This window comes from Excalfactoria chinensis, chromosome 8 (genome assembly GCF_039878825.1).
Source record: "Excalfactoria chinensis isolate bCotChi1 chromosome 8, bCotChi1.hap2, whole genome shotgun sequence".
In the NCBI taxonomy this organism is placed as follows: Eukaryota; Metazoa; Chordata; class Aves; order Galliformes; family Phasianidae; genus Excalfactoria; species Excalfactoria chinensis.
In genome coordinates, this window is record NC_092832.1 from 25,472,154 (window position 1) to 25,499,321 (window position 27,168).

Sequence of the window (27,168 nt, forward strand, 5' to 3'; positions counted from 1 at the left end):
CTTCTTCCTCCTGGAGGTTCTCTGGAGGTGAATCACTTCACCTCTGCGTGCCCCCAGCCCTTGTTGAAGCGGGCACTGTTACACTCACCTTTCCCACAAAGGTGCCGTAAAGCTTTTCTTCATGTTAATAAGATGTTTTAATTTCCAGGGTAAAAGGACATTCTATAAATACACATTAGAAGTAGTAATAGTTTTAATGGATGCCATTATTTTATAACAGTGCTTTCCTAGTTTGAGAAATTTTTTACCGGTTTGCGATTATTACAGAACCCGTTTTTGTTAATTAAAGATTGACATTCGGGCAAAATGTTCTATAAATTCCACTCGGTGTGTGCTGAGCATGCCCAGCACCCGTTCTCCTGCACTCGGGGACTGTCGGTGCAGCCCTTCAGCTCTTACAAGAACTCCTTGTTGCCCGCGCTCACAAGTTTGATGGCTCCTAAATAGAATGGTTCAAATATTTCAAAGCACTTGAGATTCGTATAGCGCGAAGCAATTTAAAATTATTGTACTGCAATTAATTTTAAATAACTGAGCCCTGCATATGTCTAGAAACCCATACAGATCCAAATGGAAGCTCTCTAAAAATTGAAATGATTCAATAAATTTAAATCACTCTGAAGAAATGGATGTAAGTACTGTAAATCATTGTGTGAGGGGGATAGGCAAATTTTGTAGAAGTGAATCTGAGGGTAGAGACTCTAATTAGATTTCTTATTTTGGGGTTTATGGCGATGAAATGTAGGTTAATTTATATTTCCCAGGGATACGAGGGCAGCTCGTGTTGATCCATATGGTTCCTTGTAGCTCATACATAGGCTGCTTTTTTTTATTTCCTAAGATTACTGAAACTTAGCAATCCAACTTTGCACGTATATACATATATATATATATATATATATTTTTTTTTTTTTTTCCGTTACAAATATCTTTCCCTCCAAATCTGTATAAAAAGACATGAGAAAAAATATTGGCCCACAGCTAGAAATGCCAAATGTATTTTTAAACTCAGCTAAAAAAGCTCTGCCGAATCCAACGCCGTACGGCAGAAAGGAACGCTTTGTGGAGCCGGGCTGCTTCGAGGAGGTGAATTTTCCAAAGCCCAGATCAGCAATCCAGGTACGAGCTGTATCTGCAGACACCAAACTGGATTACTGCCCGGTGGCCGCTCCTGCTGGCGGCGCGTTCTGCGCTTGCCTTGCAGATGGATCAGAAAGATGCTATCTTGCGCAGGAAGGCCGGTAGGGATCCTGATGGTAGAAGTCATGCCCCTTCTCCTGGCTGTGGAGAGGATGGCTGTGGCTCTGGGACCAGGCTCCCCTGGCACTGTGGTCAGGGGCCCTCTAGCTCGGCTGCTGGCACCTGGCAAGGCCCTCAGCATAGAGGCGTGGGCAGTGGTGTCCTTGGGACTTACTCTGTGCCTGGTGGGTGCTTCCGCATGGCGGGCAAGAGGGGCCCCTCCGCAGGGCCTTCCTCAGGGCCTTACCTTACTTTTAGACAGTTGTCATTATCTTTGTCTAAAGGTCATGGCTAAATTGAATAAAAGGAAAGCTGTGTGTTCCTGTCGATGCACAATGGCAGTATTGACTTTCCTAATCCAGTTTGCTGAGGGGTGAGAGAATTAAATTAGATATCTAAGCACAGAAATTGAGAGCCTTTGAAAACAAAGATAAGGAGACAGCCTGTATTTTCCTTTTCCTGGGAGCTCTGGGCTCAAGATTTTGCAGGTGTGTCATCTGATCCATGGCTTGCATCGATCAAAACTGTGCCAATGCATATTTAATTAGCAAGGGGACCCTGGATGCATTATGGCCATCATCCCCATATTGAATGGACTGTCAGACTTGGTGAATGCCTCCCCACCCCCCCCCCGCCTCGTTGTTTGGGGAGCTTCTGCATTTTGTCTGAGCAGCTAAAAGTTTCTTTGTTTTTAGCTGGTGATGCATACAGCACCGCTGAGGAGAATACAAACAAGTAAAGTCCTAAAGTGTTTATTTTGTCTAGGAAAAAGGGCTGAACCGATCGCGGTCCTTTGGGTAACGGATTTTTGTATCTCTCGGAATTGGAAAAAAAAAAACAACACATTCGCATGATGTTTACTTTAGGAATATTTTATTATAACAAATAAAATCTGCGCCGTGGGATTTCTTAAGGAAGCCTTTGATGACGATTTGAATTAAGTCAAAATTAACGTTCGCTACTGCAAAGGAATAAATAGAAAACGTTCCAGAAATGAATCAGTAAGCAGGAATCAAAGGCTGTAAACCGTTTTAAAAACAAACATTTAGAAGTGAATCAAATACTTGTTTGTAATATCAAGGAACAAATATGGGAATACAGAGATTCCCCGCATTCTGGGCTATCGCACGATAGCAGTAAATCATTTATGGGCTGGAGAGAACAAAGAAAGTTGATTTAAAACGGAACCGCGTCGGTACGGTGCTGGGGTCCCATGTTCTCCTGGCGGAGTTCCCCGTTGGTCCCAGTGCCGGGAGGGAGGGCACCCTGAAATCCCGAGGAGCTCACCCGGCGCTTTGTCTGCGCCCACTGTGCCACAAAGGCGCTGCCTGGCAGACAGATGCGGCGCGCCCGGCGTGCGCACAATGCCGAGCAGCAGACTGCGGGCACATGGCTGGGTCCCATTCAGGCTCATCAGCATAGTCTAGCTGGCTGTTTTGTTACTAGTCTGCTTACGGGGTGGCTTAGGAGCGTCTTGCCGGTGGAGTAACAAGGAGGTTTTTTTTTGGCCACAAAAGTTTTGTGGCAAGGGCTCATGGGAAAATCATTTGCATACATCTTGTTACAAAGGCTGACTACTTCCTGGCTTAGACAAAGTGTTGCCTGATAAACAGACTTAACACACAAATGTCTGTCTGGAATAAACAACAGCAAGCTTTGATTTACATTTCCATTATCAAAGATAATCTCTTTCCCAGTGTACAGGAATTAAGACTCCTTGCCCGATAGAAACCAGGCTGCCATGGCGGGGTCTCACCACCGCCAACCCATGTGTGTCAGCTGGAGGGATGCGGTGCTGTCTGGGCACAATGGGCCCGGCGAGCTATGCGTGTGACGGTGTGGTGTGTGACAACGGGGCACTTTGAACTCCATGCAAAAGTTGGCTTGAAAGCCATGTCTGGAGCTCAACGGAGAGCCAGGCCTTCCTGAAGTGAAATAGTAGTAGCCACTGAAATAGCCATAAATAAGAATTGCAGCATATACGGAGCGGTGTGTGTGCGTTTACATTATAATGTATAATGAAGGGAAAGTGAGTGTAAAAAGCCTCGGTCCTGTTGCTGGTTTCTGTTTGTAAATCCCTTAAGCTCGCCACGTAAGGTTGTATATAAAGGAGCATGATTTAGATTTTTATTAAACATATATAAATCTTTGGTAGAATCCGTGCCCAAAACTATAGATGAAAAATTTATTGCATGAGCACAACCCAGCCATATAAATATTTTATTACAAATAGGACTCTGAAACTTGAATAAAATATGTCAGTTTATTATACAATATGTCCCCCCCAACCCCCAAACATGCTGAGAATGGAAAATGTAACCCGGGCACTTCCCAGTGCGGGCTGCAAGGCAGGCACAGCTCCCGGCATCACCGCCATTGGCTTCGTTGAGTTCTGCCATTGCCACCCATTCATTTGTGCACAATGCAGGGTCCGCTCCTGCAGGTGGGAAAGGGTCCTCAATGGCACACCCAGGGCTGCCTTCTGGAAAGCACTCTGCAAGTTTCCAAGAAAATGCCCTGTTTTCCCCAAGTCCCACTGCCAAGAAGTAGTTTAACACTGTGGCATAATGCTTGGTGCGGGATTTGTTTGCACCAACTCCTCACCGTCTGTGTCACGCTCTACAAAAAGAGCAGCACTGTCGGTCTGTTGACACTGGTCCTGTCCGCAGGCCAGACGTCCCTGGGAATGTTTCATTCTCTCCAAACAAAGCAGCGATCCTCTCAGAGCTGCCGGCCCCGCAGCCAGGCTGAGCCTCGCTCCACTGCAGCCGATCCCGACGTGGTGTGCCGATGTGTGGGGCTTCCCCACAGCGGGGTCGGCGTCATCGCCCCGCACACACCGGCAACGCGTGCCTGGGAGCAGCCGGAGTGGAGCAGCAGGCAGAGCAGGGCAGCCAGTGCTAGGACACCAGTCCCTTTTTGTCCTTTACCCATAATCGTACTTGGTTTGGGAGCAGAGAGTAGAATTTCTTTGACGTTGTTTTGATTGTTTCTTTTGATTGTTTCCCGGTGGTTGTGGTGACGCCAGATCTCTGTCCGCTGTCCTGGGCTCACATGGCCCTGCTCGTGCTACCTCCAGCACGGGGAGAGTTAAGAGTTCCAACCACCAACTTTTCTTCAACCAAAAAAACAACAAAAAAAAAAGACCCCAAATAAAACCCGTTGTGCTATTCAAGGCTAAGTTCCCTTAAATATCAAACTAGATTCCTTAGTTGTTTTTTTTTTTATTATTTTATTTTTTCATTTTTTAAATCAGCAATCCTAATAGTGGTCCCTCACTATAATGTTTCCAACTCCATCTGAAATCATTTAAATCCTCCCCTTAATAACATGCACTTTATTGTAATATACAGATTCTTTGGCTTCCTACCAGCCTTCGCTTAAGGCACCAATGAAGCTCGTTGCCGCAGGGGGCCGTGGATTCGAGAGGGGCTCGCATCTACTGTATATTTTGTTTTGTGTGTTTTCCAATGGCTCTAATTATTGCAGGTGGTAGAATTTAACTGGCAGTGTTGTTGCTAAAGAAAATAGGCATAAAGTGCGTACTGTTTTGCAGAGTGGCTATCAAATATATAGAAAGGAGAAAATCAAATGAATTGTTAAACCGCTCTATAGTAAGTGATTTTATTGATTTAATGCAAATGCTTATGAAAACGATCTTCCATTTATATCAATTATGTATGGGCAAAAATTAATTTATTCCTCCGGTCACCTGTTTGGCGCACTGACTCAGCAGGACTGGCATCCCCCTCCCACAGGCCCGCGCCCGCAGAACACCAAACGTTCACAAAATGGGAATTTTAAAGTTTCTATGTGCAGAACAACAAAAAGGCCCCGACGGGAGTTCCTGCCAACTGCTGAGAAAGCAGTGAGCGGGCTGGGGAGGGTGCGCCAGGCTCGTCCCAGGCAAGCCTGGTAAATACAGCGGCTCCGATTTTGCCAATCCTTTCACCATGTGGCGGCACATTTATATGTACCGGATCATCTGCGGCATCTGAATAAAATCAGGGAGACAAAACTCTGCATATAAACATTTTGGCTAAGTGCCTTAACTCAGGCTTCTTATCTGGGGTTTCCACAAGATGCCACCTTGCATAACAATGCGGGGCGCCTCGTGCCCAGGATGCGGGTTCGATTGCCTTAACCATGATCTCTGTCGCTCGATCCATTGGTTTAAATGCCGCCTTGGCCTGCTTTGCTTTGCCACGTCCCTCCCCAGAAAGGTTATTGCTGAAAGCTTTTGTTGTCTTTTTAATATTGAATTTCAGCAGAAGGGACGGGTTTCGGGAAAACGGAATTTAGCAAAATGTCTCCCAGTAAGCAGAGTGACAAAAGAAAGTTAAAATTCAGCATGCAAGCAAATGTCCTGTGGACAGTGAAGCCTCTCTCTTGTCCCCAGTGTTGGGTTGGGAAGTAGCCTTCGGTGCAAACAAAAGTACTTTGTTTCCCCAACCTGCGTGGTTGGGTTAGGGTGAGGGCCCAGCGGCATACCCTGTAAAATGAAACATATCGAATGCTGACTTTGAACGCCACACAAATATCTTCCATTTCTAATATTTTACCTTTGTCTCTACCGTTGTGGCATGAGAAGCGGGAAGCTTCCTGGCACAATACAGTGTCCAGAGCACAGCGGCAGTGTGCCCATCGCCTCCCTGCTGCCACACACTTGAGCTTCGATAGCCGTAACCTCGAAGATGAATATTTAAAACAAAATTGCAGAAGTAAGAATAAATTATTTTGTTGAGCTCTGTCATAGAAATTATTGGAAATGATGAATATGAAAGAGAAGAACCAGACTCTGGACACTTTGGGGAAAATAGCAGTTTTTAGCGAATTCCATTGATTTTGAATTGAAACACCAGAATTGAAACTTTCATTGCTTGATATTCTGGATGTTTATATTCTGAGATTTATCAAAATTTGTTTTGTGCACTTTTTTTTTTTTTAATAACATGTAGATCTTAATTAATACAAGACTGTCCTCTAAGCTTCTGAATGATACCTAATGCGTACAGTCAGCAGGTAAAGGGAAAAAAAAATGAATATTTAAAATAGGCATTTTCTTTATAGTGCTCTGCAGTAATTAAAATCTTCATTTGCTTAAAAGCAAGGAACCTTTTTAAAGCAATAAATTAGCATCGCTTGACCCAAGGTCACTAGTAGTACTGCTTCTTCCAGCACTATTAATACCTCAAAGAAAAAGAAGGGGTGGTGTTATCACTCTGTTGCAACAGAAGTAAGATTTTCAATTTAATCACAGTGAAGTGTCATGACCTTTTGATCTTGCATTGACTTCTCACTGAAACGCGGTCAGATTTCAGACAGCTGATTCGAAGCTCTGCGGACTCAAGGTGAAGGCAAAAAATAGGTTTGCCACGAGTGGAGGTGGTTTTGAGGCAGTAGCAAGTGGTTTCAGGCCCTGAGTTTTGTTTCACTGCAGAAAGTTGTGTTTTTTGGTTTGTTTTTTTTTTTGATGGGCTCAAGAAATTACAAAACCATTTCTAGAGGAAAAAAAAAATGTACGTCAGCTAAATGTTAAGCCAGTAATTTGAGTTTGGTTGGTTGTTGTTTTTTTAATATTTTTCCCCACAGGTAAAGGGTCCATTTTTTTTTTCCAACTCTGAGCATTAGAAATAATTAAGAAGGAAAACATTCTTTGACTAAAGCTTGCACTAAGAACAATTCTGAAAGTGAAGAGCAGTCCTCATAACGTAGAGTTCATAACGTGCAAAATCTGAAAGCCGGTCATATTCACACATATCCTCTTGTAGGACGTGTTATTATTTTAGGCAAATCTGCTGTGGCTGTTGGAGGCCGTTGGCCGGGAGCTGTCGCTCTGTTCCCTGCTCGGGTCCTGCAGCGGTTCGCCCAGCGCCCGACTTCCTTTAGAGCCGGTGCTCTGGGAGCATTGGAACTGCTGTGAAAGTATTTAAGGAAACTCAGCTCTTCTGTCAGTTTTGCAGATTTTGTTTCAGAAATGGGTAGACAACAATCTCCACGACTCTGTGGTGTTGCTTGGTTACCTTTATATGCGAGCTCCAAAATCTGTTTTGAGACTTTACTATGTGTTGGATTAAGGCTCTGGTTTGTATACAACATAGAGGCTGCTTTATAAAACACATGTAGGAGAGTAGTTTAAATCTGCCTTTTCTAAAAAGAAGGATTCTCGCAGCTTAATTTATGCACACACACACACACACTGAGCACTCTGCAGAGTGCCGTAAACAAGATTCCCTTTTTTTTTTTCACCTAGGCACGGGACTATTGCATTATCATGTCCTGGTGCAACATTTCTGTCCTCAGTTTGTACTCTCAGCCTTTTGAGGAAGTCTGGCGCCTCTGATCTATTTTCCACAGCAGACCCTGTAATTTTTGGCTGTATTTTATGTTTTTCAGATTCAAGTCAATCTGAAAGTCCCAGCCAGCCAAGTGAAGCTGATATTAAGGACCAGCCAGAAAATGGTAAGTTCTTACCTGCTGCTCCTGCTTTGGGATATTAAAACAGCCCATATTTATAAAGATTTTTTTTTCCTGTGTCTAATATAAAAGCACTATTCAGAATTGACATGGGATAGCTACAGATAGGTTGTGCGCTCTCCTCATAGCTCACATGCTACTGTTCCAATAATCTAAAGTAGCATTTGCTTCTACAGACCTGGAGAGAGGCTTTTTTTTTCCCCCTTTTTTTTTTTTTTTTCCCCCTCCCTTTAAAAATCATTTAAATTAGGGAGATGCCATTAAAGAGCCTGCTGTATGCAACCCTCACCCTTATTCCTTCATAGCAAAGGCTTCCAGTCCCTAGGTCGTGAGTCACGACTCCCCCAGCGGTGTGTACTTCATCGCTTTCATTTTTATTTGTGTGCTCTTAGCTTGGTCCTGTTTGTTGACGCTCTCACACAAAGTACCCAACTTTCTCTATGTGGCCGGCCATCGCTGCAGAGCGTGGGATCTCAGGCAGTCCCACGGAACAAAATGGTTGCTTTGAAATATGTTTCTGCGGCAAAATCCTGCTGAACGAAATGGAGCAGCAGCCCTTCCAAACAGCACAGTTTCAGGGCCATACCTGCAGACATCCCAGGCAGGTTCCTATTGCAGGAGTGACTCAGGTGCCAGCAGCACAGTCCGTGCTGTGTCAGTGTGCTTCAAGGGCTGTGGTTGCTGTGGGTGAGCAGCACAGGGAGGCTCCACTATGGCTCCTTGCGCCGCTCTCTTGGTCTGTTTGCAATAGTGGGATTTCAGGTGGCTGCCACTGGGGCTGGGCCAGTGTGAATTTTGGGAACGCTGATTTCTCTGAGCTGGGACAGATAAAATTAGAAGCAATAGCTTGTGCTGAATTAACAGCATCTGTTGTAAAACAGCCTGAAAAAAAGAGGATTTGATAATAGCAAATTCATGTATGTGAAAGTATAGGCACGTGCAAGGGAACAGCTTCTTATGCTTTTTGTGTTTGAGTAAGGTGGACCCCAGCAGGTTCCAATGGCCCATTGGCAATGGAAATTTTCTCTACCACTTATATCTAGGACTTAGAAATGATGCCTCCCAAAGTGAAACTGAGATAAGCACATATTATTAATAACTTTTCTTGACTTTGTAACCAGGCTTTTTACAAGATCTGAATGTAGAAGGGAAACCCACTGTACTGTAGCTCATACACAGAACTGAAGAACTTGTGTGAATGGTTTGAGTCTCTGAAACCTGCCACCATTCTGGGGGCGTTCAAATCCACTACTGTGGAAACCTTGTATCTATAACACAAAAGTGATTGCCCTTGTAGAGAGCAGCCAACTGCTTTTGCCTCCAACCCTTGCAGGGCATCCCTGCAACTGTATGTATGTGTGGTAAGTGTGCTTTTTGAGGTCTGTATCAGGCACTGGCCAAGCTGCACGATGAAGTGAGGTTGAAGGGCTGTGTTAGATCACGACTGCATTTGGATCAGAGATTGAATGCCAGACAGAGTTGAGGAAGAGGTTCAGATACATGAAAACTTAGGAGTGTGTGTCATAGGTCGTAGAGCACAGGGACCATGGAGCCGTTAAGATTTTGGCTTTGGGGGTTCCTGTATTTTCCTCGAACTGAAATACAAAAGGTTTCGTGTTTTGATGGGTTTCATACTGCTCATCTCTAAGTATACCATCTTAAAACATTTTTGTTGTTGCTGAAAGACAGCGCCTAATTTCTCTTATCAATCCTGTTCACAGAAATTCTAATTTGTAGCCAAAGGATTGTGAGGTTAAGAGAAGAACTGACTAAACTGTGATTTTTGTTCTGCCAATTCTGGGATTTTTTTTGTGTGGAGTATGTTGCCCATGTTTATTAAATCATATTTTAATTTAGAATGCATTAGGCACCAAGCATGTTATTATTTCATGTTTAGATAATTTTCTTTCACAGCTATTAAACCACAGTTCTTCTTACCCTGCAGTTTCTCGGTCTTAAGGAAGCTCGTTACTCAACAGCCAGCCCCAAAAGCAGCGATGTCAGTGTTTAATAATGTAAAATCTGTAAAAGCCTAGTGAAATGAAATATCTCTGTTTTGGAGCCTGAGTCTTCCTTGTAAAACAAGCTTTTAGTGAATTCTTGGAACTCCGTTGGTGACCTGTGAAAGGGACTTTTCTTAATAAACACAAGAAAGATTTTTCTTTTTCTCATTTTTACTAAGGGTTTTTTTTTTTTCCCACCGCAGCAGAATCCTCCTGACTGCTGAGGCACTTTTTGCAGTGCCCGTGTGGGAGGTTTTCTTTACCAATGCAGCCAAGGCAGCCCGCTGGCCCTGGAGGGGCTGTTCCCCTTGCGCGGCCGCCGAGCTCACGCTCAGCACATGCAGCCCCTGGCCTGCAGCGCACCCAGCTTGTAGATCAACACGGATCTGCTGCTCTTATCTACCAAACGTGAGGATGAAAGCAAAACTGCGGGCTTTAGAAAATGAAAAACTGCACGCACAGAAACGGACACAATAAATCATATTAACTGCGTTGTTCTGCACTTGCTGCAGACCCACTTCCACGAGGCCTTATCCAACTCCCTCCGGAGTCACTGGGAGCCTCATAATTGATTTTACTGAGAGTGGGAATGAGCCCACACAGGGAGGAGTTGTTGGGTTTTGTTGTTTTGTTTTGGTTTTTTTTGCTGTTTTTTTTTTAATTTTTTTTTTTTTTTTTTTTTTTTTTTTTTTTTTTTTTTTTTTAGCAATCAAAGAAAAATAGTGATGTGAATAATCTTATTCCCACTGATGCTAACAGCAGAATGACCAGATTGAGGGCAGGTTTGGAGTCATTTTGCATGTGTTTCTGTAAGGCACAAAGAAGCATATCGATTAAGCGCTGCCTTTTACATGCATGCATTCCTTCATTTTAAAAAAATAAATCTTTAAAGGCCTTGTGAGGGTTATACAGCCTCTCTACTTGCCTGTTAATATCCTTTCTGTTCCACTCCATAAATTCTAGAGCTATTTATTATACACATATATTTTGCATACCTTGAGTAATGTAGGTTCAAAAGGGTCAGCTATACAGCCCTGAAAAAGAAGGCCTCCTACTACAGATTTAATTTATCATTTTAATTTGTCCGTGTTATTTAGAAAAACCTGAATATCTAACCTTCATTCAAGTGAAGTTCATGAGTAAAAAAAGAAAAAAGCTTTTATTTGTTAGAGACACCCCTCTTTTCTAGTGGGCTTTACAGTTGAATTTATGGAGCAGAGTCATAACAGAGAGTCACAGAATCATAGAATCATAGAACGGCCTGAGCTGAAAAGGACCACGGTGCTTATCTCCAACCCCCTGCTGTGTATAGGGTTACCAACCAGCAGACCAGGCTGCCCAGAGCCACATCCAGCCTGGCCTTCAATGCCTCCAGGGATGGGATGGAGAGAGAAGATGGTGACATCTTCTGCTCTCAGTGGTGGCTTTAACTCCACCTCTAACCCACCCTTCAGCCTTCGTGAAGCCAGAATTATTTTCAGGAGGTCACTTACCTGATTTCTACTGCAAGGATTTATAGAAACATTAAGAATTTCAGCATGATGGTCATGCACAGCAAGCATGCAGGCAGGACAGGGCTTCGTCATGGATGCATGGCTCCATGCCTTGTCCTGGAACTGGGCAGAAAGCTGATCCCCTTGTCCCCTTAACATGGGAAAGAGCTCAGTGAGAGGAAGAAAACCTGAATTTGCCTGTTTGCCATGTGGGTGAGGAAGTTTGCAGGAGGGATGTGGAAAGAGGCAGAGTGCTTCATTTGAAAGGCAGCAACGAGGTCAGGTGTCCTGATACTTTGCTCAAATGATTTTTTTTTGTGTGACCAGCTGGGTGGAACACCCGTATGGAAAATTCCCCACTTTTGTCGTTGCCTAATGGTATGTAAAAGCTTCATTTCAGTTGGCACAGCAAAGTGATGTTGCAATTCTCCCCATCAAAAAATAAAATAAAATAAAATAAAAGTAAAAAAAACCAAGCAATTATCGATTTTAAAAGCTCATTAAGTGCACTGGTTTGGGGTCACGTTTTATAAACAAACTATTTTTTCACTGAACTGAGGGTGACAAAATGGCCAGTGTGCTGTAGTGAAGGGACGGCGTGCCTGGGGATCAGCAACAACTGAATCTCAGGCTCAGCACTGGGCTCTGTCTTAGGCTTTTATTCTTCCTTTCAGTCATGGCAACGGCTATCGGATAGGTTTTCTTTTTGTAAGCAGGATTATTTTAAACTTCTGTGGGGAACTTTTCAGCCTCTCTGTCTGCAAAGAGGAGATGTTCGTGACCGTAGTGTGACAAATCAGATCCTGCTCTGCTTTGGTAGGGGTTTGGTGCTGGGGAAGGGCAGAGCCGTGCACAGGGCCGTGTCGCTGCTGTACCTGGTGGCAGCGTGGAGTGGTGGCACTGCAGAATTAATGCTGCGTGCGGCAGAGGAACGCTGCGTCATCTGCTGCAGACAAGTGATGTTTCTGGAGCGTGCGTTACTGCGACTCAGTAACTCGGAGTTGGGAGCACACCACTTTAATTGTAGATTAGCAAGTTCTTTTTAAAGAAGTTGGTAAATTCTCCCGTTTCAAGTGAGCGAGACAGCATTCATTATTACAGCTGATTACGAACGTGTGCCAAATTCACAGCTCAAACAGTTTCTGTAGAGGGAGAGGCATTTATCTGAAAAATAAAAATGTTTAATGCTCAGACCGAATGCTTTTTAGTTTTAATGTATTCTTGCTGCTTTGAGCTACAAGTACCTTAACAGCACTGCAGGAAATGAAAGGCACATTGTTCTTTGTAACATTAAAAAAAAAAAAGAAAGAAAAACAATGATGTACCGTAACTCACAGAACTCGTTTTTCAACCCTGCAGTAATTACACCGGACTTGTAAATATCATCTGTGAATTCTTCACTTAAGTAGGGCTGGACTCGGGTATAAAACCTTACAAAAAGGGTTTAGGTATATGCTTACTTTCACGTGCCTAAAAGAATAAAAGAAGAAATGCTGCTCCTCCAGCAGGAGGGGAAGGCAGAGGCAACAGTAGGAATGTGCAAAGAGCAGTTTGCAAAGTGCAGCTTTCTTTCCTTCGGGCAGCAGGGCACTGTCTGAAGCCTGGGAAATGCAGCAGCGACATGGGGAGCTGCCCCTGCTTTAGCTGATGGGCTGCAGAGTCCAGCCCCTTCCTATGCTCTCTTCTGATCCCAGATCTGGTGTTCTTGCTTTACACAGTGAGAAGGCTGCAGCCAGCAGCCACTGAGGCTGTGGGTTGGGAGCTCACAGATGCAAAACTGCCATTCAAACCATTTTCTCAGGCTGCCCTGAGCAGAGCTTTGCTTTGTGGTTACCCCAACCACTCATCTACATTATAGCTTAAATGGTAACTCCAGTTCTTCCTACAGCCGAATCTGTCACCAGCTGAGGCCCTGTCCCCAGGCCAGTCCTCATCTTCCATCTCGCGGCTTAGCTCAGCCTCAGTGTTCCCCATCACCCTCAGCTGCCACGGGGCTCTCTGCCCACCAGCTTCACCCTCACCATGGCAGTGCTGCAAACCTTGTTGTTTTCATGGGGCTGGCTGCCCTTGGCTGGATCCTGGCTTCCCACCTGGAGAGAGCAGGGCTGGGAGTCGTTCTCTGAGCACAAGGTGCTGTGTTTGGCACTATCATCTGGAGTGGCTGGCATTCCTGAGACACCTCATTTGCAGCACCAAACTGAGCCACACTAGGGAAGTTTTCTGTCAGAGGGAGTTGCACGCAGAGTAGTACAGTAACGGCAGCTTTTATTAGTGCTCTTCTTCACAGAATCATTTGCATCAGAGTCTTATAAATGCGGGAAGGCTCTCCTCTCTTGTTTACAGAGCAACACTGGAGAGTTATCACAGCCTGAGGGACTAATCTAAAATTAACTTTGCTTCAGAAAAAAAAAAAAAAAGCTTAAAAAAAAGCCCTTAGCATTTTCAATATGGAATCTCATATCTGGCGACGAACTGAACGCTCCTGGTGATGTCAGCTTGTTTGCACCTTTGCAAAATGCCGGGACCAAATCCTGAGTGGATTTGCACCCTTGGAGATGGGTGGTGAGCCGGGCGCAGCGTGCTGTCTGGGCCCAAGGCTGTGGCCGAACAGTGGGGCAGTGCTGGGGTCAGTCTGTCCTGCCTGCTGCAGGGGCACAGCTTGGCAGATAGGACAGGATAACGGGGAATGGCTTTAAACTGAAAGAGAGGAGATTTAGCTTAGATTCTTTACTCTGAGGGCAGTGAGACTGTGGCACTGCTGCCCAGAGAAGCGTGGGTGCCCCATCCCTGGAGGTGCTCAAGGCTGGGTTGGATGGGTCCATGGTCAACCTGGGCTGGTGGAAGCCCAGTGATCTTTGAAGTCCCTTCCAACCTAAGCCATTCTGCAATTCCTCCAGCTCGAAGGAGGAAGGTCTGATAGGTCCCACCTTTATGTCCTCATACCAGAGAGATGCTGCACATGGGCAGCTCTGAATGCTGACATTTCCCAAGGAAACAACAGCGGATATGCCTGGTTACAAAATTATCTTACATACCATTTAGTTTTGCATTTTTTTCATCCTGTTTCATTACAGATAGACTCCAACAAGAGCTAGAAGTACAAAATAATAATAGACTAAGGCCAAAACTTTGCAGCATTCAACTCCATTTTCCAGCTAGTTTCATGACTTCTGAGGACAAGCATCTGAATAACTAGGAAAGAAAACACCGTTTTTCTCCGTATCGCCATATTTTTATTGAGACTCATGCACAAAGTCAAATGGTTTTGTGATCCAGATTGTCAGGCGCTGCTTCACCATTTCCAGGATTTAGCAGGTGCTCAGCTGGGCTCGGGATTCAGCCTGCTTATCAGGAGCTGGCACTCTCTTGAGGGGACTCTGATGGCAACAGCAAAGGGTGTTGGCTGTCAGTCGGCAAGATAGGCGGTAGTCAGCCGGGGTCAGCACTGCAGCCTCACTGGGCCAAGGGGAGAGTTTCTCATCAGTGACCTGCAGTGTCTGAGACCAAAGGATTGACAGAGGACTTCAGTTTTCACTGCTGCTAGCCATTAACCTTCACAAGCAAAGCATTCCCACAAAAAAATCTTCCAAGGCGAGTATGACAGGAAATATTCAAAGCATGAAATGAATGCTTATAGCATGACAAAGCAGTGCTTGAAAGACATGAAACGTTCATTACGCTCAGAGTGGCAGAGTTCTGCAGAGGAAAGGAGGAATAAAAGTGTGGCCAGGGTATATATTTTTATTTCAACATATGTGTGTACAGGAAAAAGGCAGTGAACCTTTCCAGTGGATAAGGTGCATAAATACAGCCACAATTATTCTAAGTCGTTTCAAAATATATTTATACTCTGTTGCTCCATTCCATTCCTCTTGGCGTATATTTATCCACAAGATAACAGCAAGGGCCATGCTGAGGGCAGCGTGGATGTGGGCTGGCCAGGAGCTTCCCATGGGAAGCTGCCGTGCCATGGCGAGGAGTGTTCCCCGCCCCAGAGCTGTGGGGTCAAGGCTTTCTGTGCCCCAGTTGATCCCCCTCCTGCAGTGCCAGCTCTGCACGGTGCCTCGGGGCTGGCTGCAGTCCTCCCCAGTTTTAACTGCAACCCATTTTTCTGGAGAGTTTTGCTGCTTAATTAACAGCTGCGAGTTGGGTTGGGGCAGTAATTGCTACCGCCTGAGCGGACCACAGGCTGGATGGAGGATGCTTCTGAATACCATGCCTGCCCACCAAGAGGCTGGGCACTTAGGGAAAGGAGTTTATTTGTGGTATGGGCCTCATATTAATTTTCTCTCCAGTGGAGAAGGAAGTTTATTTGTGGGAAGAGACAGAATATGCGATGCCAAGGCGTGACTATCAAAACAAAACCCCGAACCTACCTATTTGTCTTTCGTTGTAAGAATTTCCTAATGCCTGTAATGTAAGACAAAGGGAAAATTTTACTTGCAGGAGAATTGCCTTCCACAATAATCAAGAAAAAAAAACACAGAACGCCCACGCCAGAGCAGCATGATCCAAAATGTGAACTTTTTACGCCTCCCCAACCTTCTAGGTTAGGCTTCCAACCAAGTGATCTTTTATTATCAACATGATATACCCTTGACATAATTTGGCGCAGTAAAGCTTCTTCTGCTGAACTCGTGATTTCATTTACTAGATCTGATGAAAGTTCTGTGAACCACGGTAAAATGTGATAATTAGTAGTTTAATTCTTATAGGGTGTGCGTATTAATTGAAAAGGCTTGAACTATAAATACAGGGCCTGTGGATAAAAGCACACTCTGAAATCAGTCGCTTACCCGAAGCATTCATTACTTGACATCTATTTAGGTAGCATCTCTGTGCAGCAGTGCCACTCGGCTCCGGCAGTGAATGGGAGCTCTGCACTCAGCATCCCAGCAGCAGAATCTGCTTTGACTGCCTGCGGCCACCCCGCGTTGGCCAAAGCGTCGCCCTCTGTGGTCAGACCACTGGATGTAAAAAGCATGTGTTTGGGGCTGTGCTCTGCAGAGGAGCTATTGCAGTGCTGGCTCTTTCACTGGGAAAGCTGCAGCGGGGCTGAATGCGGTGTTTTGAGGCTGACACCTTGTGGGGCTCAGCACTGCACAGCTCGGGTCCCTGCCAGCCCAGCCTTTAGGACACCCCTTATCTCTGCCTACCTCCATACTTCCCTCAGTTAGAGCAGAGACCATCGCACCTAAACCTGAGGCTGGTCCCCGTGGCCGTGTCCAGCAGCACAGTGTAGGAGCAGTCATGCTTTCTCACTGAAGTCCCGTGTTCTTTTGTTCTGACTGCCTGACCCCAGCAGGAGGTATTCTGTTGACTCCAGTCCTTCCCAAATACATGCATTCACTGTGAGGATGTATGTGGTTATTTCACACTTCCCTCTGTTTCTGTGTGTGTTACAGTGCCTGTGTGAATCAAACCTGTTTTTATAGGTATATCACAATGTGATTTTCCTTTTAAAGAGTTCCAGCCTTTGTACTTATATGCAGTTTGCACACTCAAAACAATCTTTATGCATATAATGCAGATTCGTAGCTACATCAGGTGATTTCCGAGTAGCATTTGTTTCATTAGCCATAAGTTGTCAATATGAGCCATGACGTCCAAGTGAGGAGCAGAAAGTGAAGCCGTAAGTGAGATCATCGTTACTGTCATGGGCAGGCACTGCTATGAGACCAGGCTCCCAGGAAGAGCCTCGTCTCCTCTGCAGCTAATCAGACACTATCTCTTTAACTGCAGTTACTACTTTTTAGCTGTAATTGTTGCTAGATAGGAAGCAGAGAGAAAGTTTAGACAGAGAATAAAATCCCCTCTGAAGCCTGGCTGTGGTGTGAGTGGAATGGAAAATTACCAGGTCTGTTCCTGGGAAAGCAAGAAGGAGACTTTTATTTGCAGTGGAGCACACATTCTTCCCAGGAGCAGCGCAGTGCGCGGCAGAGGGAGGTGAGGTGAGGAGCCCCACTCGGAGCCACGCTCAGAGCCGTGCTCCGGTTGCTGCCATTATCTCGCTCACAGCGAGCACTGCGAGTTGTTTACAGCACTTTGCATTGCTCAGCTCAGCTCCTTTTTTCCCGTCTGTCAGTGCCATAGCTTCAGTTCGACAACTTCATTCTGAGTTGGGATAGTTTTGGTTATGGAGAGGTAGCAAGGTGCTGGTTGATTAGAGGTGCTGCTCGCTACGTGCATTTCATGTCGTCTGTTTCATTTTCTTGTTAACCACTGTTGCAACTGAAGAAACTAAAGTGTGTGCTGTAAACTGTACCAGCCCTCAGCCTTCTCCCCCCCCCGCTGAAACCAAATGATTTATAAAATGCCTTCACATTCTTGAGCGAGTTCACACTATCACCTCCAGGCACTGCGCTGAGGAGTGGATGGGAAGCGCAGATCTGATCGCTGGTGTTTTTCTCTGAAAGGAAAAAAAACAACCCACAAAGCCCAACATGCTGATTAAATTTAAAGGAGAAAAGTTTCCTGCTGTGCCCCGGAGTAAATCTGTAGTCAGTGAAGCACTTTTAGTAAACAAGAGACGTACGTGGTTATAGCGTTTTTTGTTTTGCACGCTGCCATTGTTTTCCATTTTCATAAGGCTCAATTAACGTAATCATTTTAGAGTGTCTCTCATCGTTACCTCCCGTCCTCCCTCACTCGCACTTGAAGCAAGGGGATCCTCTGCAAGGCACACCATCACACACAGCCAGCACGAGGAGAAGGCAGGGCTGCCAGAGGGAATCCAAGTGCTCTTCCTCTGCATCTCTGGGCTTTGCAGAGTGGGAGGCCGGGCCTCTACCCCTGTCTGCAGGTCCCCCGGGCACCCAGCCAGCACTGCCTCTATCCCCAGAATGCTGCAGAGTGACAAAGGGACCCAGGCAATGCGGTGTCTGGCTGGGTGAGCTGGGTAGCTCCTTGCCGATGCTCAGCCAGGCACAAGGATGTCGACACCATCTTTCCATGGGCCAAACCCTTTGCTGGCATTTCTGAAGATCTTAACAGAGGAATGCTTCTTATGTACCTCGTAGCACTCTCACAAGGAACTCAGTCCTCTGTTCCTGTTAGCTTTCTCCTTCTGTAGCAGAAGGCTCTTTGACAGCTGCATGCCCATCTGAGAGCCTGCTGGAGTGGGAGGGGGGCGGTGGGTTGTCCCCACCTGACCAGCTTTGCAGTGTGGACCACCTGCAATTTTCCCACATGTTCTACCTCAAAGTCCTTAAGAAAAAAAAAACAACACGGGGAATTTGCTTTTAGGAAATTTCCAATAGCAGAATGCAGAGAGCGAGCTCTGTCCCCCACGCCATGCAGAGGGGAGCCAATTTCACTGTACAGCAGACCATGGCATAGTTTGAACCACGGGAGGAAGGGAAGAGGTAAGAAGCTGCAGAGAGCGGGCAGCAGCGTGATGGACTGCAGCAGGCAGGGGTTGGAGGCGAGAGGGGAACCCCACAGATTTGCAGACTTAGAGCAGTGGTGTGGTAGCAGTCCACAAATCAATTTAAAACAATTCCAAAGCGCAGAATAAAAGGGTCTGGAAAGGAAATGACAACCTGAGCAAAGGGCTGAGGAATGAGGCAGCCCCGTATTAGTGAATCTAGATTTGTGCCTGTCACGGCCATGAATGATGCATTTGCAGTAGGACTGGGAGCCTGCACTGTTAGAAGGAGACAGAAGTAAAGATCATCCTGTGTACAATATAAATGTAAGTTGTTATTACTACTATTGCTATGTCAGCCGTAAACTGTTCCCACGAGAACAGAGATGCAACATCATTGAAAAAGAATGTCTTACTGTGAAATGGGCAGCAGAAACACTGTGGCATTATCTGCTGGGTAATGAATTTACCTTGGTGACAGATCATTATTCCCTCCTGCAAATGAACCAGATGAAGGACAGGAACACAAGGATAACTCAGCAATACTTGTACTTCACAGTTTTCTGAATTATAAACAAAACAGCGGTGAGATATAAATGTAAGGATACGGAAGCATGGCATGTCAGGAGGCATTGCCTATGACAAAATACGAGGAGGAAGGCAATTCTTTTTAGGCCTGTGCTGACATAGTATATGAACTTCTGAGGCTCGGATTTCACCCCACGTCACATGAGGCATTAAAATGGGGCAGCAGCTGCGAACCTAAAATCTGGGCTCTCCCTCTATAGTCAGCAGAGATGCTCGGTCTTCTGGGAGTTCCTCTCTTTGTGTTTTGAACCTCGGGGCATTTTAAACAGAGATGTTACAGGTTCATCCTGTAATTTCTCTGGACCTGAGACTGCTGCTAGAGGAAGCCCCCACCGCTCCCCCACACATCCCAGCAAGCCTGGAGCAGGCAGAGAAGGACTGAGGCTGCGAGAGCAAAGCGGGGTCCTGCAGGGCATGTGGTGGTCTTCAGTGATTTCTCCAGGGTAGGAGGTTGGACGGTCTAAATACCACCCACTTGTACTATCCTCACTGTTTTTCCCTTCTGCAGAATGGGAGTTACTGAGATAAATTATCTTTTTAGAGAAGTGTTTATGTGCTCTGTGGAGGAATGCGTCTAGGGATGGGCATACTGGCAGGAGGAACTTCCTCCTCAACTCTTCCAGTGAAGCCTTGTTCTGAACGGCCCGTATGCAGCCATTACTCAAAAGCAAAAATGTTCTGTTCTGTTTCTTGTTTTCATTCTTTTATGTGTCTGGGGACTAAACTGCTGTGAAAAAGAGCCCATTCTCACAGGATGTCTCGCCTAATTTTGCAGACAAGAGAGGTTCAGCTATTCCAATTACGATGAGATAAGAATCTGAAATGTTGGGATCGCATCCATCCTGAATTGAACTTTGAGTCGTCCAGAATCCATCCATCATTATTTTAGCCTTTATTTCTGTATTTCAGTAACACAAGCAAAGAAGGAATGGAGAAGAAATGGCTGCTTATGCATTCATTACAAGCCATAACGGATGGCTTTCCTTTTTACCTGAGTTGCTTTAGTTTAATGTGAAGGTCCCTCTGAGTGAAATTCCTTTTTCATTTTCACTCTTTCTGCCTGCTCTACTGCTGCTGACCAGCAAAGGTTCTGCCTTTCACATACAGACAGTCACAGGGCAACATTTGCAGGCAGAGTGCTGTTAGGACACACCTGGTGGCTGATCCAGCTAGGGTGATCCAGGCTGGTAAGCATGATCCAAATCTGAAGTCCTAACCTCTGCACTGTCTTCAGACTGTCCAAAATCCATACTGATAGGACACGAGGACTCCTCCCCACTGCCACGTTTGTGCATTCTGGCACATCACACCATGCCACACCAGTCTGATTGCTGAGGAGGAGTCAGAGGGTCTGAGAGGCAACGTGTCCCACCTCTTTGCCTTGTCACCCCTGGAGGCACCTCCCATAGAACCACCCTGTCTGCCACGCGTAGGATCAGCACATGGAGCTAGGTATGGAGGGAGAAGGTCCTTCTCCACCCCTTCTGTTTGCTGCGTCAGTCTTGAATCCCTCAAAATGCACTCACAGCGAATGAACTCAGGGGCCCTCTTTGGGCTACAGCCTGAGCAGTTTACACAGAGAGACAGAGAAAATAAATTTGGTCCATGTTCTGGCCTGACCTTGGCCTGAACCTGCGAAAGTGAATGCCCCTATCACACCAACATGTGTCTGTAGAAGTACAGTAAACACAAATGGGGGTCACTGGCCCTCTATGTCGTGCAGTTCCATGCCAGGAGTCTAGAGTTTTGGGCTGTGCGCCCGAGTACTTGTTAATAAATGTCCATTCTCCATCTGTAAAGGAATGTAGACAGGGCATCCTGCCCTACAAAACACAAACTCAGAACAAAACAGAAAGAGAGTCTTGGCTGTGCAGAGATCGCACATCCACCAGTCTCCTCTCAATGGACTGACCCTGCTGCTTTGGGCCAGGCCTGGGGGACATACCCACTAACATGCTGCTGTTCCTCTTAGCGTATTCATTTGCCCCAGCCTGAGTCCATCACTCCTTGAGGGGTCAGCTGATGAGCCTGTGAGGCTTCTAAAGTACTGGAGGAGGCAGAGGTCTGGTGTAGTTCAGAGTGGATCTAGATCGAGACAGGAGAGCCTGGATCTCCACTGGAGGACTTGTGTTCCTTCTAGGTCTGTATAGGCTCCTCGTCTGCCTAGGACTCGACTCTATTTGAGGTTGACTCTATTTGGGTTAGGATTCGGGGATCTCTTTTCTAAATCCTTTATTTTTTGCTTACAACTTCGGGAGCTATGTGTGTTGTCAAACTGTGGCTCTTGGGCCACAAGGACAGTGGGAGTGCAGCCTGGTGGGGGTCAGCCTTCCTGGGACCAAAATTACCCAAGCCAGGAGGTCGTTCTGCTTTGTGAGGAGTAAAGGAGCCTTCTGCACAGAAAACTCCCAGCGGTGCAAGGGAAAGAACAATCAGTGAATAGAGCAGTACCATTTGCATAGATTTTATTGTGAATGAAAGTTTGCTCGCTGGTATTGTCAGCAGATAAGGTGCAAGAAGCAGTTCTGGGGGAGAGGAAAGCCCATGTGGAAAGATGGAGCTGGCTGATCCCATGACTTACATCCATGCCCAGAGCCCTTGTTTTCGAGTTGCTTTCATGCTATCTAATCTTCAGCAGATATTTCTTCAGCTTCCACTATTGCAGTGTCCGGCCACGGTCTTTTCTAAGAGTGTTGGTGTGAAGACAGAGGGGTGCCAGGAAGGGAGAAAGAGAGGATGCAGAGCCGGATTTGTGTCCCATCACCTGGCACAGCACAGGAGAGCTGCTGCCATCACCAGCCCCTGCCCTGCCACCTCCTCATGGAGAATTCTTCCACTTGCTGTCAAAATTAAAAAATCACACCACTTTTTATAGACCTCCCATTCTGTGTCCGCAGGGGTTCGGGCTCCCCGGGCTCAGCTCTGAGCTGTGCATGTCTGCAGAGCATGTGGAGGACACAGCTAGCTGCCACCGCCGAGGGAGGGCTTTATGGATCCCCAAATAATTACAGCATCACTGAGTCGAGTTGTATAATTTCTTGGCAATATACTAATTAAAACTAGGTGTTTATACAGAACGCTTATTTAAACTTAAGGCTTATTTAAAAGAATCTACATACTTACAATCACTATATATCACGGCTTTATTGAGGACCACATCTTTCATGCAGATTGAATTCTCAGGCGTTGTTATTAACATAAACGAGCCCACAGCTTTCTGCTCATGACTGAATACTTCCACTGCATCTGAATCACGCTGGTATTTCATTTCACCATCTAATATTATTTTTAAAATCCCACTTTTTTTTTTTCCCTCTCTGTACTATGGCAATTAGGAATGGCTCCGTGTTTACTAGGAGCAGAGTCCAGCAGAGCTGAGTGTTTAATGTGATGAGCAGTGTTAGGAGCTAGCAGAAAAGTCAGATGCGTGTCGACACTTATCAAAGCTGTTCTGCTGCTCAGAATGACTGTTCGTGATACTTGTTTCATGATAAACTTCCCCAGAACACGATGTTACTGGAAAAAAGAGATCCACTCTCAGAAACAGGCAGGTGACACAGTTGAGTCAGCAGCTTGCAACAGTGACACAGGCTTACGTTCATGAAAATCCCCACTGAAGTTTTGTCTTCTGCATGAGCCTGTCGCTGCCGTAAAAGCCGTTGCTGCAGAAGTGCCCCAGTTCTTGTGTTCTCTTGGTACTGCTTAGCAGAAATCTTCCCACTGCCCTGATGAAGAGGGAGATTCCTGGGCTCAGAAGTTGTAATAGTCACAAAACGTTCCTCCTCCGTGAGTGAGTCGCCGTGTAGATGCTAGGGACTGCTGGTACTTGCTGGGGGAAGTGGTAAACATGGAAAAATAACAGGCCCTGTGGAAACCAGACGACCCTACCTCCCGTCCGAGGGTTTAATCACTGAAGTCGAAGCGTTTCCCCGTGCAGAAGCATCTCAGCATTCATAGGTGGAGAGCACCTCATGCTGTGCTTGAAATATCAACTGTATTTAAAAGGAGGCTTTGTGCTTTCCTACGGACCTTTCTTAGCCTCCTGCAGATGGTCCCGTTGCTGAAAGGAGACGTGCCTTGTGAGACATGGAGACCTCCGTGCTGCTTGTCGTGCTGCCCTAATCCCGCTTTCCACCCATGAAGGACTTTGCTCCTTAAGCCTTTACCCTCTTTCTCCTAAATATTAAAATTATTTTCCTGAGTGTCATACCGTATTAAAGCAGAATGAAAATGGGTTTAACAATTGCTGGCATGGGGCTTCTGTACAGCATGTGTGTCACAAATCATGTCACTTTTCAGCAATAGGGCTGCTGCCAGCGGGAGGCTCAGAAATGCTCATGTTAATCAAAAATTTTAATTTCAAATCAAATTGACAGTTTACACATGGTGAGAAATGCTTCTCACCATGTGATATTTCAGTATGCTACACTGGGCAAAATGGGTGCACTTTCCTGTTAAGAATTTTGACTGCTGTATCTGCAAATTTATGGGTTTCAGCGTATTGGGTATGGTGAGTGGTTGATCTAAGGGAGCCCCTCGGAGAATAGGAGACAGAAGGGTTTTCATGCAGCCTGGCACTGGTGAGCCGCTGCTGGCACATGCTGCTGGAGAAATGACAGGTATTCAATAAACATCACTATGGTTAAGAGGAAGATTTAAGGGAGGGAAGGGCTGCGGTGCTATAAACAGGATTTGAAACAAATGCGCTTATTTCAGTCCATGATTAGTCTGAATACCCAAGTATTCCACACCAGTTTTTAGGAATCTTTACATTTATTGTCACACAGATGTTTTACACTCAACATCAGCAGTAGTAGTGACGGTATTAACGCTCTAGAACAAATTCTCATTTGAGGTAGCACAAAAGCAAGCAAGCACCGTGCTCATCTGCCATACGTGACATGGCACTCGTCCTTCGGTGTGAAGAGCTGTGGGTTGTGCTTCGGGCATGCACTCACAGCACTGTCTCCTACTAACCCTCAGTCCTTAGAGCAGCTCCCTGCAAATCCACAGGCAGAACAGTGGTTAAACTTGGGTGGGAGTGAGGACAGGAGACAGAGCACGGGCAGCCATTGCTCTTGGAATTGGGGCTGTTGTGAAAACATGAAGAGAAATAACTCCATACTATGATTTCGAGGAGGCAAGCCTATTTTTTATTACTCTTCTGGTTGTTGGATGCCATAAGTATTCTATAATGATCATCCCAGTTAGAATGCATCTCTCTTACTTAGGAAGGCTTTTGAGGAGCTCGTTATTATATCAGCTGCCAAATGAGTATGACCATTTGTAATGATTTTTTCTTCTTTAGTATTTGCTTTTTGGATTGAAGACCTGAAACAGAAATATGCTAATTTAAGACATCTGTTGTTTTTCAAACTATAGGCCTCGTATCGGTATTAATGCAGTTAATTTATTTATCAGATTGACTATATGGTGGAAATGGAGATTCTTAGTTTTCATCATTACATCCAAAAATTGCATTTAACTGATTTCTCACCCAGATGAGTTTGGAAAAGTACCCCACGATGTTAGGTGTCATCAGAAATGAAAACCACACCACATCTCATCGATCTTGGAAGGACTTCCATTGTGCAAGGTCCTTAAACGTGAACTTGAAGGGCTTTCAGTGTTTTGAGACCATTATCTTCCAGGGGAAGGAACTATCCTTGTGTCCTCTGCTTGGGCAAAGCCTGACATGATTGATTCCAATCTGTGATCGGTTCATTAAGAGTAATATGTTGCCATTAATTCCAGTATCTCTGTACTTAGATATAAAATGAGCTGTGTCTCCTAAGAGCTGAGGCTGCTGTGGACCCGTGCAGGTGGTGCCAGTGACACAGCCAGGCTGGCACCACATTTGCTCAGGTCCGCCTTTATTAATTTGCAGCCCAGATGACACATACTGAAATAATAATGAGGTGGTGCTATTATTAAGGATTCCAAAATGCCGTGAGCGTGAAAGGCTGTACGTAGTGAGACTTTGCTCGTGGGTTCCCCTTCTCATCCGTAACACCCATCCTTATGCGTGGATGTACCCGGTGCAGGCATTGCACAGCATGCAGACTGAGCAGGGCTGAGCAGCAGCACAGGGCAGAGGAAGACAGGAGCAGCTCCGAGTTTTCCTGTCTGCTACATGCAGACCATTTATCTTAAAAAAAGGCAAATGATTTAGCAGTGGTTTTGCATACTGTGAAGGGTTAACAAAACTTTCATTATCACACTCTATTAAGCCAGGACCAGGAAACAATTTCTAATCAACACTCTGATCTGGGCAGGGATTGTGCAGTCTTTTGTAGGAGGCCTCAGATCTGTGTTCTCTATTCTCACATGCTCACTTCCAGCTGTTGTCATTGAAATCCCACATAATCTCCCCGGGTCAAAGGGCAGTCATCCATGACTGCCGCTGTTAGGAGGTTATGCTGATTTCTGTTGTCAAATATTGGCCCTTTTCTCTTTCAATCACTCCCATTCTACTTTTTTTAACAAGAAAGATCCAGCCTAGAATTGTATTACATGACTTTAAAGTCTTAAAAGTGTTCCTCTATTGTACTGACACGACATGCCCTGGACGGTCTAATCCATTCTGCCATGGCCACAAAGAAAGTTCTGGCGCTTCCTAAATCCTCCGCCAGCACCAGGTAGGTGAGCTGGGGAGAACAGAGCCGGCGTGCTGCGGGGGCCATTTATTTCCTAGGAAAATGTGTCATTTGGCCAAGGTGAGCTGTTGCTGCGGCATTAAAATTAAATAGGAAATAACAGGCTGAAATATAAGCGGGAGTGTTTGTTGGGGAAAAAAAGAGAGGTTTCGGACCCACCATTAATGTATTATGTTGTGCTTAACTCTTCTATAAAAAGTCTGTGAATTAAAAATGTAGCATGATCTACCACTAAAGCTTTATCCTGTACAAATTTGAGGAGTGCATTTGGTACAATGCCATTAAATGAGGCTATTATGCCGGCTCTGGAGATCTATATATGGGAGATCTATATCTGTTAGTAAATGCAGATTTGGTTACAGCTACCTTTTGTACCATGGGTACCGCTTCATGGTGCCTTCCATCTGAGCCAGAGCAGTGAGAGCTCAGACAGAGCCCTGCAGGCTTCAGTCCCCACAGTGCTTCAGATACAAAGCAAGCAGCACAAGTTCTCAGGATGCTCAATGCTGGGGTGCCCCCAGCCCCCACACCTGCCCTGCAGGGAGCAGGGAGGTGAATGCATCCAACAATGTGTGTGTGCACATGGACATACAGCAGAGTGAGCTCATCCCGCTCCCTGTGCGTGCACGTGGACACCTCGCCATGCCCAGGGCTGTGCTTCTGGAAGGAGTGCAGACCCTGTGGGTGCAGTAGGCTGGTCAGCCCATGCTTAATGAACTCCCCTCCCAATTAAACTGAGAGTTAATGCTATGAAGGCCTTGACTGACATGTATACATTCTGTCTTTTGCTTTCTGCTGCGGAATGCAGATTAGGGCTCTCTCTGTCACTCACACGCTCCTTCCCAGTGCTGCCGTGGAAAAGCTGATCTTTTGGGAGTCCTCGGGGTGATCCGGGTTCCCTCTGATAACGTCTTCTCTCCCAAGGCCTGCGTGTGCTGTGTGATACAGACATTAATTTTCTAATCAATACTATTGCTTCACATTGTTTGTGAAACATGGGATTAGATAGAGGATAAAACCAAAAGGAATCGAGTTGCACTTTGAGCAGAGAGGGCTTTTCTTTTAATCAGGCATTTGGTTAAGATAATAGGCTTGAGACTCTAATTGATTATTACTATTTTAAGGTCTTAAGATGGCTACGTATCGTGAGATGCCAAACATAAAAAGGCTTTAGAAACTGTTTTGCTGCGAGTTTGGGGGACTTGCGGTGTGGTTTCAAACTACCGGCAATGAATTGGTTTCCCAAAAAGCCGTTCTCCAAAGCTTAGTGCATTGTTCTTCGGACTGCAGAGGAAGAGGAGTAACGAGATTTGGACTTTTTCATTTCCAAAGGCTTAACTCTTCCC

General features: G+C 45.6%; 1 protein-coding gene across 20 annotated transcripts in view; it reads left to right on the top strand.

The window, feature by feature from the left end:
- Positions 1-27,168, top strand: part of NFIA (nuclear factor I A) — a 331,643-nt gene that overhangs the window by 211,399 nt on the left and 93,076 nt on the right. For 18 of the 20 annotated variants that reach the window (XM_072343414.1, XM_072343416.1, XM_072343415.1 and 15 more), the window contains exon 3: positions 7,636-7,701. The exons of the other annotated variants lie outside the window; for them this stretch is intronic. In XM_072343414.1, the coding sequence (XP_072199515.1) occupies positions 7,636-7,701 (66 nt within the window). The remainder of the gene's footprint in view (positions 1-7,635; positions 7,702-27,168) is intronic. 20 annotated transcript variants of the gene reach the window in all.